This window comes from Neophocaena asiaeorientalis, unplaced genomic scaffold (genome assembly GCF_003031525.2).
Source record: "Neophocaena asiaeorientalis asiaeorientalis breed wild unplaced genomic scaffold, Neophocaena_asiaeorientalis_V1.1 scaffold309, whole genome shotgun sequence".
NCBI classification, from domain to species: domain Eukaryota; kingdom Metazoa; phylum Chordata; class Mammalia; order Artiodactyla; family Phocoenidae; genus Neophocaena; species Neophocaena asiaeorientalis.
This window is the reverse complement of record NW_020173199.1, coordinates 92589-108901: the sequence shown is the minus strand read 5'-3', so window position 1 is coordinate 108901 and position 16313 is coordinate 92589. Positions and strand designations below refer to the sequence as shown.

General features: G+C 39.8%; 2 protein-coding genes across 10 annotated transcripts in view; one reads left to right on the top strand and one right to left on the bottom strand.

Moving 5' to 3' along the window:
- SYNPO2 (synaptopodin 2) overlaps positions 1-16313 on the top strand; it is a 170489-nt gene that overhangs the window by 98013 nt on the left and 56163 nt on the right. The window lies entirely within an intron of this gene.
- The window catches only part of LOC112399506 (uncharacterized), a 130752-nt gene that overhangs the window by 105224 nt on the left and 9215 nt on the right, over positions 1-16313 (bottom strand). For all 7 annotated transcript variants that reach the window (XR_003003242.1, XR_003003243.1, XM_024744712.1 and 4 more), the window contains exon 3: positions 471-609. Coding sequence is in view for 5 of the 7 variants with exons in the window: in XM_024744712.1 (XP_024600480.1) it covers positions 471-609 (139 nt within the window). In the remaining 2 variants the exon portion in view is untranslated. The remainder of the gene's footprint in view (positions 1-470; positions 610-16313) is intronic.

The window sequence follows — 16313 nt, the reverse complement described above, 5'->3', positions numbered from 1 at the left end:
ATATATATGGTTTTTGCATTTGAAATATTATTCTGAATTTTCTAAATTGTAAAGGATCCTCAAATGAATGTTCACTTGTATTCGATGGGCTGAAAATCTATTCTATCAGCAAGTTTGATTCCTGGACTATAGTGATGGAGGCATGGAGTGAGCTCATGCTTTACCTAGTCTTACCCAGCAAGTTGGGAGACACATGGTCTAAAGCCTGACTGGCTGATCTCCAGTCCCACGTATTGTCCCTGAGCTAATTAATGTTCCCTTTTATTGCTGTTGAACATTTAGTTCTTCTAGGAGGCCTCTGGGTCAGTCACTGTCACCATATTAGGCAACCTTCTGACAAACTCTTTTATACCTACAAAGAATCTAAGTATGGCCTCTTCAGACCACTGGGCCCTGATGGTGATGTTTGAACTGCTCAGGGGATGAAGCAGATGGCCAAAAATATACCAATTTTAGCAGAAAACACTTACATCAGCGACAGCTGGAGCACCACGAAATCTATAAACGCACTTGTTACTCATCTGCTGTGCCTGTTGGGCAAGCCAGGTATGTGGCCCACTTGAACATCTTGTAGTGGAGAGGTTTCCTAGGCGGGCCTCTGGACGGAACCTGAGATGAGAAGAATCACATGAGCTCGGCCTTCAGAGCATTAAACTGTGTTATTGGCTCAGCCCTGGTTTGAATAAGGAGACCCATCACCTAAATGGAATGTAGAGAGTTGAGGGATTGGAGAGTTGAGCCAATCCATGGGATTGGTTGGATCAATATGAGCACTGTTGATTCAAAATGTGAACTGGGGGATCATGAGAGTTGGGTGCTAATTGGCTGCTAAAGTTTTCTTTAAAACTCTTCAAGAGGTTCTGTGCCCAGCAGCTCATCAGCTAGAAAAAAAATCAGTGTTTTGTAAGAGGCAAAGCTAATTACAGTGCTAACTAAGATCACATGACTGTAGGCTTGGCAGGAAATGGCATGTAATTAACACGAATGTGTTGGAAATCTAAAGTTAAAAATGCCAGAGATTATGGAGCAAGATGTCCTTTGTTTATGGTTTTGGCTATTTAATTTAGTTAATTTTGTCTTTTGTTTTCTTATCCAAATGCCTGCCCATACAAGAATGAGATTATCTGGATGGGAGATGTGATAAACCTAAACCCTATGATTAAATTGTCTGGGGTTTTAACCAAACAACCATAGATCCCTATATGATAAATAATTTATATTGATTATTTTTATCACTAACTAATAAAAGTGCACACAAACAAAGGTGTTCTCATGATGTATTCAGTCTGTTCTTCCAGGTTTCTTGAGGGTTAAGAGCAAGATTTTTACTTCCAATGCAACTCTTCATAGGATCTAATTGCCATGAACACTCAGCAGTGCTGTCTCATGATGTAAATGCCCATGATTGTCTCAGCTTATTGTTGCAGGATGATCCCAGCCTTTAGCTCTCATCCGTGCAGTTCTTTAAATACATGTCTTTGTAATGAATCAAAGGCATTTTTTTTTTCAACAGACAGAACTCACACCAGATCCCATGTTAGGTATCTGAAGGGAAATGTATATCCCAACTTGGAGCTCTACATTAAGCTCCAAGCCCAATGTATGTAATAATAAGAGCAGCTACTATTTACTATTTGTTGTATACCTATTGCTGTGATGAACATTTTATATATATTATGTCAGTAATTCCTCTCAGCATGGGATACGCATATCATTCCCATTTTACAGATGAGAAAACCAATGATTAATACACTTGCTCAAAGCCACACAATTAGTGAAGGAGGAGTTATTTGGACCCAGACTTGTCTGATTCCATAGGCCCTGCTTTGAGAGTGGCTGTGCAATGTGTTATTGTAACCTTTGCCCCTGGAGCCACACTGCCTGGGTTTAAATCTTTGCTCGTCACTTGATATCTGATAACAATGAGGCCTGGGCCAAGTGACTCTCTGTACCCCAGTTTTCTCATTTGCGGGACAGTGGTAGTACCCATCTTGTAGCGCTGTTCTGAAGATTAAATGTGTGTTTTTTAAAAAAAATTATTTTTGGCTGTGTTGGGTCTTCGTTGCTGCATGTGGGACTTCTCTAGTTTGTTGCGTAGAGAGGGGGATACTCTTTGTTGAGGTGCACAGGCTTCTCATTGTGGTGGCTTCTGTTGTTGTGGAGCACGGGCTCTAGGCACACAGGCTTCAGGAGTTGTGACACACGGGCTTAGTTGCTCCACGGCATGTGGGATCTTCCCGGCCAGGGCTCGAACCTGTGTCCCCTGCACTGGCAGGCGGATTCTTAACCACTGTGCCACCAGGGAAGTCTCTAAATGTATTTGTGTACAAAAAGCTCTTAGAAGAGTGTTTAAAACATAGAAGCATTATATAGTGTAGTCTGTAGGCATTATTATACCCACTAGGCACAATGTCCTGCACACACCTCAGATTCATAAGTCCCAAACAAATTCATCATCTTATTTTCCCTAACTTGCTTCCTTGACTTGGCTGATGGCATTGTCATCCAGCAAGATTTTCCAAACTAGAAAACTTTATATTCAACTAGTGTTTCATCGTTGACATAAATCAGTCCCTAATTTCTGTCAAATTCATCTTATAAGTATATTATAAATGTATCCTGTCCTTCCTGTCACTGCCTCATCATGTATTGTCTGAACCTGTGCTGTCCAATATGGTAGCCAATAGCCACGTGTGGTTATTGAACACTTGAATTGTGGCTAGTTTGAATTGAGATGCACTATAAATATAAAATACACACCAGAGTGCAAAGACTTAGGATGAAAAGAGGATGTGAACTATATCATTAACAATTTTTTATATTGATTACATGTTGAAAGGATATTTTATATATATTGGAATAAATATATATTAAAATTTATTTCACTGTTTCTTTTTAACATGGGCACTAGAAAATTTAAAGTTACACATGTGGCCTACATTTGTGCCAATATTATATTTCTATTGGCCAGTGCTGGTCTGGACTTTTCCAAATGCCTTCTTACTTTATCTATCCATTATCTATCTATCTATCTATCTGTCTACCTACCTACCTACCTATTATTAAAAGGCAATCTGAGGCATATTGAAAGTTTTAAGAGCTTGTTTGAGCATTTGTAGATTCCAGTTGGGCAGTGCCAAACCAGAAGTGGTTAGAAGCACTCTCTCCAGCAGGAGCCAGGGGAAAGACAAGTAGAGAAGGTGCAGAAGCAAAGTAAGGTAAATATTAATTGGCTGTAACTTAAAGCCTAACTGGCTACTTGTGACTGCTTGTCCTTAGCATTTTGATTTTGTAGCCTTGAGGCTTAGGTTTTGGTTTGCTTAGGTTGGTGATCATGGCGTTAGGGCCACCTCAGTCTAATGGCCTCCTTGTTTAATTAATTTAACACTATCTATTCCTCTATTTATCCATCTAATCTTGTTATTTTCTGTCTTACCTCTCTTTGTTCCCTTGTCCACATGGGTACAAAAGACATATTTTTAAACACAAATCTGATCCAGTCTTTTTTGTAATAAAAAGCCTTTGCTAGCTTCTGTCATCTGCAATGGAAAGTCCATACTCCATCTGGGGAATACACGAACGTTTCATCCTCTCTGCCTATCCAGCCTCAGATCTCGGATCTCGAGTGACTCTCTCCCTTGCACTTCACACTCTTACAGTACTGAGCTGTGTTCTGATTCCCAAGTCATTTTACACTTTTTTTGCCTTTGCATATGTTTTCCCCTTTGTTTTGAATACTTTTTCCCTTTCTGATCTTTTGGGTGAAATTTTGTTTATTTTCCACAATCCAATTCGGACATCGCCTCCTCTAGGGAGGCTTCCCAACATCATTCATCTCTTCCTCTTTTGCAATACTTCAGTTCTCTATACACACTTTCATTATTACTTTGCCACATGTATAACTTGTTTTTCTGTCTGTTACCCCTACTCATGAGTATATAGAGGACATGACTGTATCTTATTCATTTCTATACTGATACTAAAAAACAGCAATTGAATAAACAAAACAAAACAATACCTGCCTTCAAGGAGATACACTCTCTTACAGTAAAGTAAATATAATACCAGGCATAAGATATGCCCTAAGAGAGAGGGATCAAAGTCTATCAGTGGGTCAGAGAAGAAATCAATGAACTCTAACTGAAATTTGAAAGAAGATATAATGAGGTAGGGAAAGTTTGACTGACAGACTGACAAAAGGTCTCCGGAAGGTGGTCTGATCTTTGTAAATCTCACATAGTCCAGGGCCTGACCCTCAATTATACAAAATCTAAAACAGTCTTGTCATTGTTCAAGCAGTAACCCAGTCTGGGGATACTGATTCATGCTCTTAAACACCAAGAAGACGGATGGTAAGCTAGAATTCTGATTTCTTCCTTTAGAAAGAGGTAAAAACACATTGACGAGGAGCCTGAATACTTGCATCTTCTGTTTAGTGCTGTATCTTCCCTTAAAAACCACATTATTGGGCTTCCCTGGTGGCGCAGTGGTTGAGAGTCCACCTGCTGATGCAGGGGACACGGGTTCGTGCCCTGGTCCAGGAAGATCCCACATGCCGCGGAGCGGCTGGGCCTGTGAGCCATGGCCGCTGAGCCTGCGCGTCCGGAGCCTGTGCTCCGCAACGGGAGAGGCCACAACAGTGTGAGGCCCGCGTACCGCAAAAACAAACAAACAAACAAAACATTATTATTTCAAGCTGGCTTTGTGTGTGGAATCAGAACAAAGAGTGTGAGTTGAAAGAGTGCAACTGTGGGTACCTACTGCACTCACCTCCACAACTGCATGCACCTGGTATTGTGCAGCTCAAGCCCTTCATCTGGATACCTTCTCCTCTGGGCAGTACTTCGTTGGGCACCATTTGCCTCCTACCCTTGTCTAATTTCTATTTCTGAACAGCCCATTCAGAAAGATACGCTCTTTCTTTCCATATGCTTATTCCTTCCATTAGGCTGCTCTGGTCTGTTTTCAGTCCATTTATCTAAAGTAACTTTGAAAATTCCTATTCTCATCTGTTGCTGATGATCTTAGAGTTCTCTCTCAGAGGCAGCCCCCTTTCCCTTATTCCCAGGATCTTAGATGTCTCAGATTCCTGCCACTATGCATTTCGCTTTGGGGGAGGAGGGAAAGAATTTAGGAAGAAGAGGAAAGCTTCCTGGAAGAGATAGTATTAGGATTCTGAGAGAGGGTGGGGTGGGGTGGAGGTGTTGGCATGAAGCTATAAAAGCACACAATTCTGCTTGTTAGATTTTGGAGTCATCTAGGATTTGGTCAACTGCCCATGCTTGCTAAACACATTTTCCAGAAAGTATATATCACCTAATTGGGGGAAATTACAAGGCCCTGAACTTGGCCTTAAATATTATAGTTTTTTTTTTTTTTTTGCTGTACGCGGGCCTCTCACTGTTGTGGCCTCTCCTGTTGCGGAGCACAGGCTCTGGATACGCAGGCCCAGTGGCCATGGCTCACGGGCCTAGCCGCTCCGTGGCATGTGGGATCTTCCCGGACCGGGGCACGAACCCGCATCCCCTGCATCGGCAGGCAGGCTCTCAACCACTGCGCCACCAGGGAAGCCCATATATAGATTTTTTTTTCCATATATAGATTTTTAATACCCACACCTCACTAGCTTGGTCATATTCTAAACTTTGCTGCCTTTGTGCTGTTCAAAAGTATGCATTTAGCAGGGTGCTCACAGATGAAGCATTCACTATTTGTATTGTTAGGACTGCTAAGTAGTGAAGGGCGTTTTAAAGGCATAACATGCCTTTTTGGTGATCCGACAAAAGAAAATTATGTTATATTGTATACTTTATATATTATCCTATTTGTTTGGAGATGAGAAAATTATTCAAGAAAACACAGAAATTCAAATCCTTGCTTCTTAGTAGCCAGAGGACTTTAGTAAACAAAAGTTTAAGCAAATGATCAAGCTTATATGTCTATGAACTGCTATCCTGTTTTAAATATCTTAATGTTTTAGTGCCTGCTTCAAAAGAGAAAGCAACTTGGGAATTGGAGTCAGGATCCTTAAGGTCTGCATTAGTCCCAGCTGTGTCACTGGCTGTGTAACCTTGACCAGCAATCTTAACCACTTTGGTCTCAATTATTCTCTGTGTAAAAAGCAGAGGATAGGTTGTGTTAAATTTCTTCAATCTCTCACTACTCTGGGAGTCTGTGAAGTATTATTCCAATAAATGGGTAAAATCCTGAGATTTTAACTTTTTGTTTCCTCCCTTCCTCCCTCTCTCCTTCCTTCATTTCTTTCCTTCTAACTTGTAGCAGAGTGTGAGGAAGACAGATTCTGGCTGAATGATAAGTTCAGTGAAATGCTGGCCACTTCCTGACAAGGTGATCCTGGGCAAGCCACTTACTCTCTCAGAGACTTAGTTTCCTCTGCAAAATAGACTTAATAGTCCTTGCCTCTCGGGGTTGTTGTGAGGGTGAGAAATAGTGTATGTATGGCAAATGGTTTAGCTGTGGTTATTTTTATTACTAATTTACATGTCCGGATAGTTAGGAGATTAAACAAGTTTCCTGTTTAGGGGAAGATACAATTTAGAAGTGGAGATAATGTGTTTTCTAATAATTAAAATAAAAGTTAAATAGTGCTAGAAGATAAATTCAAAGTCTTTTTTTGGCGGTACGTGGGCCTCGCACTGCTGTGGCCTCTCCTGTTGCGGAGCATAGGCTCCGGACGCGCAGGCTCAGCGGCCATGGCTCACGGGCCCAGCCGCTCCGCGGCATGTGGGATCTTCCCGGACTGGGACACGAGCCCGTGTCCCTTGCATCGGCAGGCGGACTCTCAACCACTGCGCCACCAGGGAAGCCCCCAAAGTCATTTTTAATGAGTTCATAGACTGCAGATACTCCTGCCTGGAAGGTAAAGTGGGGTGATCAGGAGTAGGGCTCCATGAAGGAAGAGCAGCCATTTGGTCTGGGTTCTGAAGGAAAAATCAGATTTGAAAACAAGATGGACATTCTGGGAAACACAAGGTAGATTCTAAACACAGAGAAGAATTTCCTTCTAATCTACTACTATCTTCAAGCTTTTGCACTGTTGCCTGGTATTTTTAAAAGGTTTTGAAGTAGAGATATTAAATTCCACCATGTTCTGGCCTAAGAAGTTGTTTTTCCTTTGAAGGATCTGGCAAGGGAAAAGTTAAAGAGCTTCGGAGAATGGCCTATTAACAGAAAGGAGCTCCAGAATCTGGGTCCACCTGGAGGAAAAGCCAGGCTCCTTTAGTAAGCAAATGGGGGAGCACAGCCACAATGTGATGAGAGCCATCCATTATCACTCCATCAATCTTTCCTTCCAGGTAGCAAGGTTTAGTGACTTAATGAAGTGATAAGGAGCAGGAAACTGACACATACAGAGGCTAAGTCTAGAAGTAGGGAATGTCAGAGGTCATTCTCATTTTAATCTTTCTTTGCTTTTAATGTCAAAGACTTTGCTCAAAGGTGAGAACCCCAGAGTTAAGATTAATACCGAGTTATCTCCACTCTCCTTTTGGCATGTCTGAGAAAAGGAAGACTTCTTGATGACTGTCATATAAAATAGGAGACTGCAGAAGACACACACACACACACACACACACACACACACACACACACACACACACACGTAATGAAACCCCCAGGGATGGCCAACCTTAATAAAATAGCACGAGCTCATAGCTGCTCACATTACACAAGGTTCCCGTCTCAGCCCTGCAGTGTGGTGCTGAAATGCTGTTTAAAAATTTTTGCTGCTGCCTTCATACCATGGCCATATTTTGGAGCCTATGACCTCATCACTGTCTGAGTTGCCAGGGCTAGATGCCAGGAGAAAAGGGGAAGGGAGGAGGAAAGGAGGGAGAGGAAGCAAAAGTTCAGCAAGTTGAACTTATTAAAACATTTAATTCCGCCTTTAGAATTCAATTATATCATTTGCACAGAGGGTCTGTGTCTTCTTGTTCTTTTTCCCTTCTCCCCTCCCTCCCTCCCTTCCTTCTCTCTCAATGCTGCTGAGACATAAATCTAGAAAATCTCTAAGCACCAAAACTCTGAAGTCATTCACTGGGGCACAAGTCTGTTAGGTCTAAGGTTTGAAATGAGTGGAATGAAGTGGAATTTTCTTTAGCTCTCCATTGTAGAATATTTTTCCACACTGGTTTTCTTTCTACCCTCACACTTTCCTCTCAAGAGGTCAAAGGTCACTCCCATTTCATAACCACCATTTTTTCTCCTTGGCTTTGTGCCCTATAGGGGGTGTCATTAATGTGTATCTAATGTGATGCATGTCCCTTGAAATTGTGCACCATCCTGCCCCTTCCATGTACAGCTAAAGGAAGAATGGATCAATTGACAGGAAAAAGAAAAAGAAAAACCACTTCACCTCAAAATCTTAGAACACAGTCTTTTATAGATAAAACACAAGCACATTTATATATACTCATGTTTTGATACTGGTTGGTAGATTAAGGACAGATACCGAAATAAAAACAGCTCTTTAGTATTTTCCTTAGCTAGATACTCATTTTTCACTGAAGAATTAGGCAAGTGGCTAATCTTTCATGTCCATAAATCCCACGGATTATTTAATATTCTACAGTGGAATTTTGAGTAAATCAAGACAACTTTTATTTACACAAAGTTTAGATTCACAGGTTACTTGAATCCAGTATACCTTAGAACCAGAATATTAAAAATACAAAAATTTGGAAAAAAGCCATGATGCCTTTTTAAATTTAGTTTTTAATCTTTATCAAAGTTACATGCACCTAGTTTAAAGAGTCAAATATCTCTAAAGGATGTGATGAAAAACCATCAAGTCTAGATTTCCCAAAGGCAACATTTTTACCTTTGGTTATTTTCCTTCTTATTTATAAAATACACACTTATTGTGCTGTTTATTTTTTTAGTTGTAAACATTATCCTTTTGCTCACCACTATGGAAAATGAAGACCATAGCTCTGTTATCCCTACCTACTCCCTGCCTCAAGCTCACATAATTCCCTTTGCCCCTGCTCCATCCTCCCGATATAACTGTATCATATTTTGATTGAATCAATATCCAGTGCTTATATTATGAAGTTAAGCCATATAGTATGCTATGAGTACTTTTTCCTTTCTTTCACAACTTTTTTCTCCTTAGAATTAACAGCCGTCATTTCTTTTCAGTTTTCTAAGTATTTATCATTAATTCACCCCCAAACTCTCTGCATCTAAGTAATCCTCCTGATATTTTCAAACGTATTAGGAACTCTATTAATATTGTCTGTTTTGGAGACATCCTTCCTACAGTCTTCTGACCTGTTCTGATTTGGAATGGTAGCTCTCTTTGCCAGGTATACACCTAATTCCTGGAATCTCCCTTAATCATACTGGAGATTCCCTTTCCTTTCTCTTGAGTCAATTCCCTATTTCCTAGACCCCATGTCTCCCTTTTTCTTCTTTTTCTTCCTCATTTTCATGGCATTCTTCTTCCAATTGCTTCTTAAGAAACGGTGATGAGAGCTAAGTTTGGCTCTGGACGCGCAGGCTTAGCGGCCATGGCTCACGGGCCCAGCTGCTCCGCGGCATATGGGATCTTCCCGGACCGGGGCAAGAACCCGCGTCCCCTGCATCGGCAGGCGGACTCTCGACCACTGCGCCACCAGGGAAGGCCCAGATCTAGTATTTTTGATATTATCTTTATTCTATCCTCAAACTTGATTGATAATTTATCTAGGTATAACATCTAGGCTGGAAATATTTTTCTCAGAATTGTGAAGGTATTAGTCTGTATTTTAGTTTCCAGTGTTGTTGTGAAGTCCAAAGCAATTCTGATTTTTTTGATCCCCTGTATGTAACTTTTTCTCTTGGAAACATAAGATTTTCTTGTGAAATTTCAAATGATGTGCCTTGGTTTGGGTATATTTTCATCTGTTGCATGGGTCCTTTTAATCTAGAAAACTTGTACTTCAATAATGGGAAATTTTCTTGAATTACTTATTTGATGATTTCTTTCATTCTTGTTTTCTCATTCTGAAATTTCTATTATTTATACATTGGACTATTAGTATCCATTGTGTAACTTAGCTTTTTTCTTCTATTTTCATCTCTTCGTCTTGCTGTTTAAACCTGCTAGGTTCTAGGACCCTCTAGAAAATTTCTTCAACATTATCTTACAAATTCTCTACTAAACTATTCATTTCTGCTGAGATATTTTTAATTGCCAAGAGTCTTTCTCATTATTTTCTGTACCATCTTGTTTCTGTTTCACGAATTTCATATCACTCTGGAGATATTAGTGATAAGTTTTTTGATGTTTTCCTCTCCCAGCATAATTTCCATGTTTGCTTTTTGCTTGTTTTGGTCTCTTTTATAATAGAGGCTTTCCCTTAGATTAGAAGACCAATTTCTTGCTACCTGCTTACTGTAGGTGAGCAGGTGGGATCGTTTCTTGGTGAAGCTCTAATATCTAATTAACAGGCTAATCAGAATCTCCTAATCTCCTTCTAGAAGGGTATAAAGTCCAGCTGCCAGAGTTCTGGGAGCCTGGATGGGAGCGTGGCTGGGGGCGGGGTTTGTCTTAAGATCTAGAAGTTAGGGACTTCCCTGGCGGCGCAGTGGTAAAGAATCTGCGCGCCAATGCAGGGAACACGGGTTGAGCCCTGGTCCAGGAAGATCCCACATGCCGTGGAGCAACAAAGCCCGTGCACCACAACTACTGAGCCTGTGCTCTAGAGCCCGCGAGCCTAAACTACTGAGCCCTTGTGCCGCAACTACTGAAGCCCGTGCGCCTAGAGCCCGTGCTCCACAATAAGAGAAGCCACCGCGATGAGAAGCCTGCGCACTGCAATGAAGAGTAGCCCCCGCTCACCGCAACTAGAGAAAGCCCGCACACAGCAATGAAGACCCAGCGCAGCCAAAAAAAAAAAAAAAAGAAGAAGATCTAGAAGTTAATCTTTCACATAAGCCTCTATTTTCCCTATGGTACACCCACCTCAGCTGTGCCTGCTGTCCTGCAGGGTGAATAAAGGACATTTGCTTGGCTTGGGGAATAGGAAAATGGTATTGGGAGGTTCTCATGTCTTTTTTTTTAAACTAGCCTTGCTGTTTTCATCCCTACCCTCATCCTTACTTCAAGAGGGAACTGTTTCCACAAATTCCTGAGTCTTTAGGGAATTCTACAGAGCAAATTATGTTGCTTCTTGGCTTTCTCCATTTCTGACTTAGGAGTCAGTGTTCCCAGGTCTGCCAGTTTGTAGATCTATTAAAAATTACTTTTCTTTATAACCAAGGCAATTTTTAAAATGGAAAATAAATATCTACCTTTGGAAAACAATATGTGCAGATAACATTGCTGAGAATAACCAAATAATTGTTTTGAAATAACATTAACACCAAGCTAGTCTAGGAACACATATCCAGTTGGAGCATTCAGCAAATATAACTATTATGTTCTACAAAGAGAATAGCAAAAAAAAAAAAAAATAGCATTGATAGCAAAAAAACAACAACAAAAATGCATTGGCCCACTGTCTATCTATGGAGGGAATCTGGGCTGACTGAGCTTTTAGCCAGAGTCCCTGGGGCACCAGAAAGGCAAAGATGTCGTCTTCCTTAGCAAGAAGAAGATCTGAGCTGAGGGGAAGGGGAAGCAGCAACCCACTCAGGCCACACTCACTCTGACACTATCAGCAGTAAACAATACAAAAGTTAAAGTTAAGGGCTTCCCTCGTGGCGCAGTGTTTGGGAGTCTGCCTGTCAATCCAGGAGACACAGATTCGAGCCCTGGTCTGGGAAGATCCCACATGCCATGGAGCAACTAAGCCCGAGCACCACAACTACTGAGTCTGCGCTCTTGAGCCCGCGAGCCACAACTACTGAAGCCCGCGCGCCTAGAGCCCGTGCTCCGCAACAAGAGAAGCCACCGCAATGAGAAGCCCGCACACCGCAACGAACAGTAGCCCCCGCTCTCTGCAACTGGAGAAAGCCCGCGCGCAGCAACAAAGACCCAATGCAGCCAAAAATAAATTAATTAAAAAACAACTTCTTAAAGTTAAGACTGAACATGAAGGTGCGAAAGTTGATGTCCTAACCACTGCCTTTTTTTATACTTTACAATATATGAAGACAAAAGATTCTGATGAAGAAGTTGTTCAAGATGGAATCAGAGTGTTCATCGAAAAGGTAGCACAATGAATACTCTTAGGATCAGAAGTGGACTACATAGGTCTTTTACTAGAATACAAATTATCCAGTAAATTTGTGTGCAATGACCCAAATATCACAGAAATTTCTGGCTGTGAAGAAAGTTTTAATATCTGAAATTCCAGGACTATTTCTTTGGCTGTAAGCTCTAGGAATGCTCATGGAAGCCTTAGGATATACTAAGAGAAATCGTATGACTGCCCAGTTCTTAGGCAGTTTTACAAGGAAAATAAAGGAATGTGTTTTGGGAAAAAACATGACCACCTCACAATCTGACATACTTATTCTATCAAAAAATGTCAATATCAAAGGAGAAACTAATAAATTAAAGACCTACTGAGCATCACTAATATCTGTATATAAAACAATAAATTGAATTTTAGGTAATCCCCCCAAAACAAGATTGTTGTTTATTTTTTAATTTTCTTTATAATACTTCTAATATTTTATTTTGTAACAGATACATCTGCTCCATTATGTTAATAGCTTTTCCATTTAGCTATGAGAGCTAGGGTAATCTGCTGTAGCCAGTGTATTATAACACGCAGACACTGTTTCCCTAATTACCATTTGTCTTTCAATCTACATTTATTATCTACCAGGCTTTCCTTTACTGTATGCTTATAACAATTTTTGTGGCCACCTACATTAGTTCATATTTCTTCTGGCCCCCTTGATATCTTGCCTTGTTGCTTCACCATTTTAATGTTTTTTAATTGCGTTTGTGGGCTTCTAAGGCTAATAGACATCACATTAGGAAGTGCATTTGGCTTTTTGTACCTGGTAGAAAGATGTCATGTCTACTGTCAAGCGGCTCATAGACATTTCTCTTCACACACACACACACACACACACACACACACACACACGAAAAAAGAGATAAGGAGGACCCAGAAAATTCCTAATACAAACCAAAAACCCAAAGGTATATGAGAAGGCACACGCCTATTTTATTGGGTTGGCCAAAAGTTTCGTTCAGTTCTTTCCATAAGATGGCTCTACTAGTGCTTAGTTGTCTTAATTTATTCGAAACAATTTTGTTAGACTGTATTGTGACAGCTGTCGTTATCAGTGTGCATTTAAAAAAAAAATCAAAATTGGCGAATTTCTGTGTAGCCATTTTAATATTGAAGATGGAAGAAAAAAAGCAACATTTTCGGCATATTATGCTTTATTATATCAAGAAAGGTAAAAACGCAACAAAAGACTTGTGCAGTATACGGAGAAGGTGCTGTGACTGATCGAATGTGTCAAAAGTAGTTTGCAAAGTTTCATGCTGGAGATTTCTCGCTGGATGATGCTCCACGGTCAGGTAGACCAGTTGAAGTTGACAGCAATCAAGTCGAGATATTGAGAACAGTCAATGTTATACCACGCGAGAGATAGCCGACATACTCAAAATATCCAATCAAACACTGAAAATCATTTGCACCAGCTTGGTTATGTTCATCGCTTTGATGTTTGGGTTCCACATAAGTTAAGCGAAAAAAACCTTCTTGACCATATTTCCGCATGTGATTCTCTACTTAAACGTAACAAAAACGTTCCATTTTTAAAACAAATTGTGATGGGTGATGAAAAGTGGGTGCTGTACAATAATGTGGAACGGAAGAGATTGTGGGGCAAGCAAAATGAACCACCACCAACCACACCAAATGCCGATCTTCATCCAAAGAAGGTGATGTTGTGTATATTGTGGGATTGCAAGAGAGTCCTTTATTATGAATTCCTTCCGGAAAACCAAATGATTAATTCCAACAAGTACTGCTCCCAATTAGACCAACTGAAAGCAGCACTCGACGAAAAGCATCTGGAATTAGTCCAGAGAAAACGCATACTCTTCCATCAGGATACCGCAAGACCGCATGTTTCTTTGATGACTAGGCAAGAACTGTTACAGCTTGGCTGGGATGTTCTGATTCATCCGCCATATTAACCAGACACTGCACCTTCGGATTTCCATTTATTTCAGTCTTTACAAAATTCTCTTAATGGAAAAAATTTCAATTCCCTGGAAGACTGTAAAAGGCACCTGGAACAGTTCTTTGTTCAAAAAGATAAATTTTGGGAAGATGGAATTATGAAGTTGCCTGAAAAATGGCAGAAGGTAGTGGAACAAAACAGTGAATATATTGTTCAATAAAGCTCTGCGAAAATGAAAAATGTGTCTTCTATTTTACTTAAAAACAGAAGGAACTTTTTGGCCAATCCAATACTAGTAACTTTTTTTTTTTCCACACGCACACAGTATTTTATTTTTACAAGAGATAAATAAACTAACACCAAGCTCTTTGATGACTAGGCAAGAACTGTTACAGCTTGGCTGGGATGTTCTGATTCATCCGCCATATTAACCAGACACTGCACCTTCGGATTTCCATTTATTTCAGTCTTTACAAAATTCTCTTAATGGAAAAAATTTCAATTCCCTGGAAGACTGTAAAAGGCACCTGGAACAGTTCTTTGTTCAAAAAGATAAATTTTGGGAAGATGGAATTATGAAGTTGCCTGAAAAATGGCAGAAGGTAGTGGAACAAAACAGTGAATATATTGTTCAATAAAGCTCTGCGAAAATGAAAAATGTGTCTTCTATTTTACTTAAAAACAGAAGGAACTTTTTGGCCAATCCAATACTAGTAACTTTTTTTTTTTCCACACGCACACAGTATTTTATTTTTACAAGAGATAAATAAACTAACACCAAGCATTGTAAATGGATGACCACAATAAAAGCAACAATGATTGCATTCACCAAACACGAAACATACTCATACTACGTCATAATATTGACATTCAGTCCAGTAATCCTCCACTGTAACAGCTCCTTTACTTTGCAGTGAAAATTGATTTGTATATTTTTTGCCTGAGTCCTTGTGGGATTTTTTTTTTTAATTCAAACAGAAAGCCACAAAAATTATAATCATCCTCATCAGTTCACTCAGTCCCATGTAATTAATTTAAAAATTTTGACCTTTTGTTAGCACTTTTATGAATTCATCAGTTTTCCATTGGAGTTCTGAAAATGACTATTCATTCAGTTCAGCAGTATAGTCAGTTACCAGAAACCTGTACTTGTCAGAGTCTTTTCCATGAACTCCTTGAAGATGAAACCCTTTTATAAGAACATATTTGCAAAAGCATCAGAGTACACCCAGAACTGTATGTAAATGACAAAAGACTTAAAAATGACCATGGTTAAAGATTTGATGAAAGTTCATAATAATGCAATTGACAAGGAAATTTAGTTATTTCTGAGATATACATTTTAAAGTAATAATTAGAATTATGACTTATAACATTATACCAGAACATATAAGAATTTTAGAAATTTCATGTAATGTCTGAAACATTTATATTAACATATTTCCATACAAATAACCCAAAGAAAGTTTAGTGTTAGTTTTTGTTTGTTTATTTGTTTTATACTGCAGGTTCTTATTAGTTATCCATTTTATACACATCAGTGTATACATGTCAATCCCAATCGCCCAATTCATCCCACCCCTCGCCCCCCAACCGCCGCTTCCCCCCTTGATGTCCATACATTTGTTCTCTACATCTGTGTCTCAATTTCTGCCCTGCAAACCGGCTCATCGGTACCATTTTTCTAGGTTCCACATATATGTGTTAATATACGATATTTGTTTTTCTCTTTCTGACTTACTTCACTCTGTATGACAGTCTCTAGATTCATCCACGTCTCTACAAATGACCCAATTTCGTTCCTTCTTATGGCTGAGTAATATTCCATTGTATATATGTGCCACATCTTCTTTACCCATTTGTCTGTTGGTGGACATTTAGGTTGCTTCCATAACCTGGCTATTGTAAATAGTGCTGCAATGAACATTGGGGTGCATGTGTCTTTTTGAATTATGGGTATATGCCCAGTAGTGGAATTGCTGGGTCATATGGTAATTCTATTTTTAGTTTTTTGAGGAATCTCCATACTGATCTCCATAGTGGCTGTATCAATTTACATTGCCACCAACAGTGCAAGAGGGTTCCCTTTTCTACACACCCTCTCCAGCATTTGTTGTTTGTAGATTTTCTGATGATGCCCATTCTAACTGGTGTGAGGTGATATCTCATTGTAGTTTTCATTTGCATTTCTCTATAATTAGAGATGTTGAGCA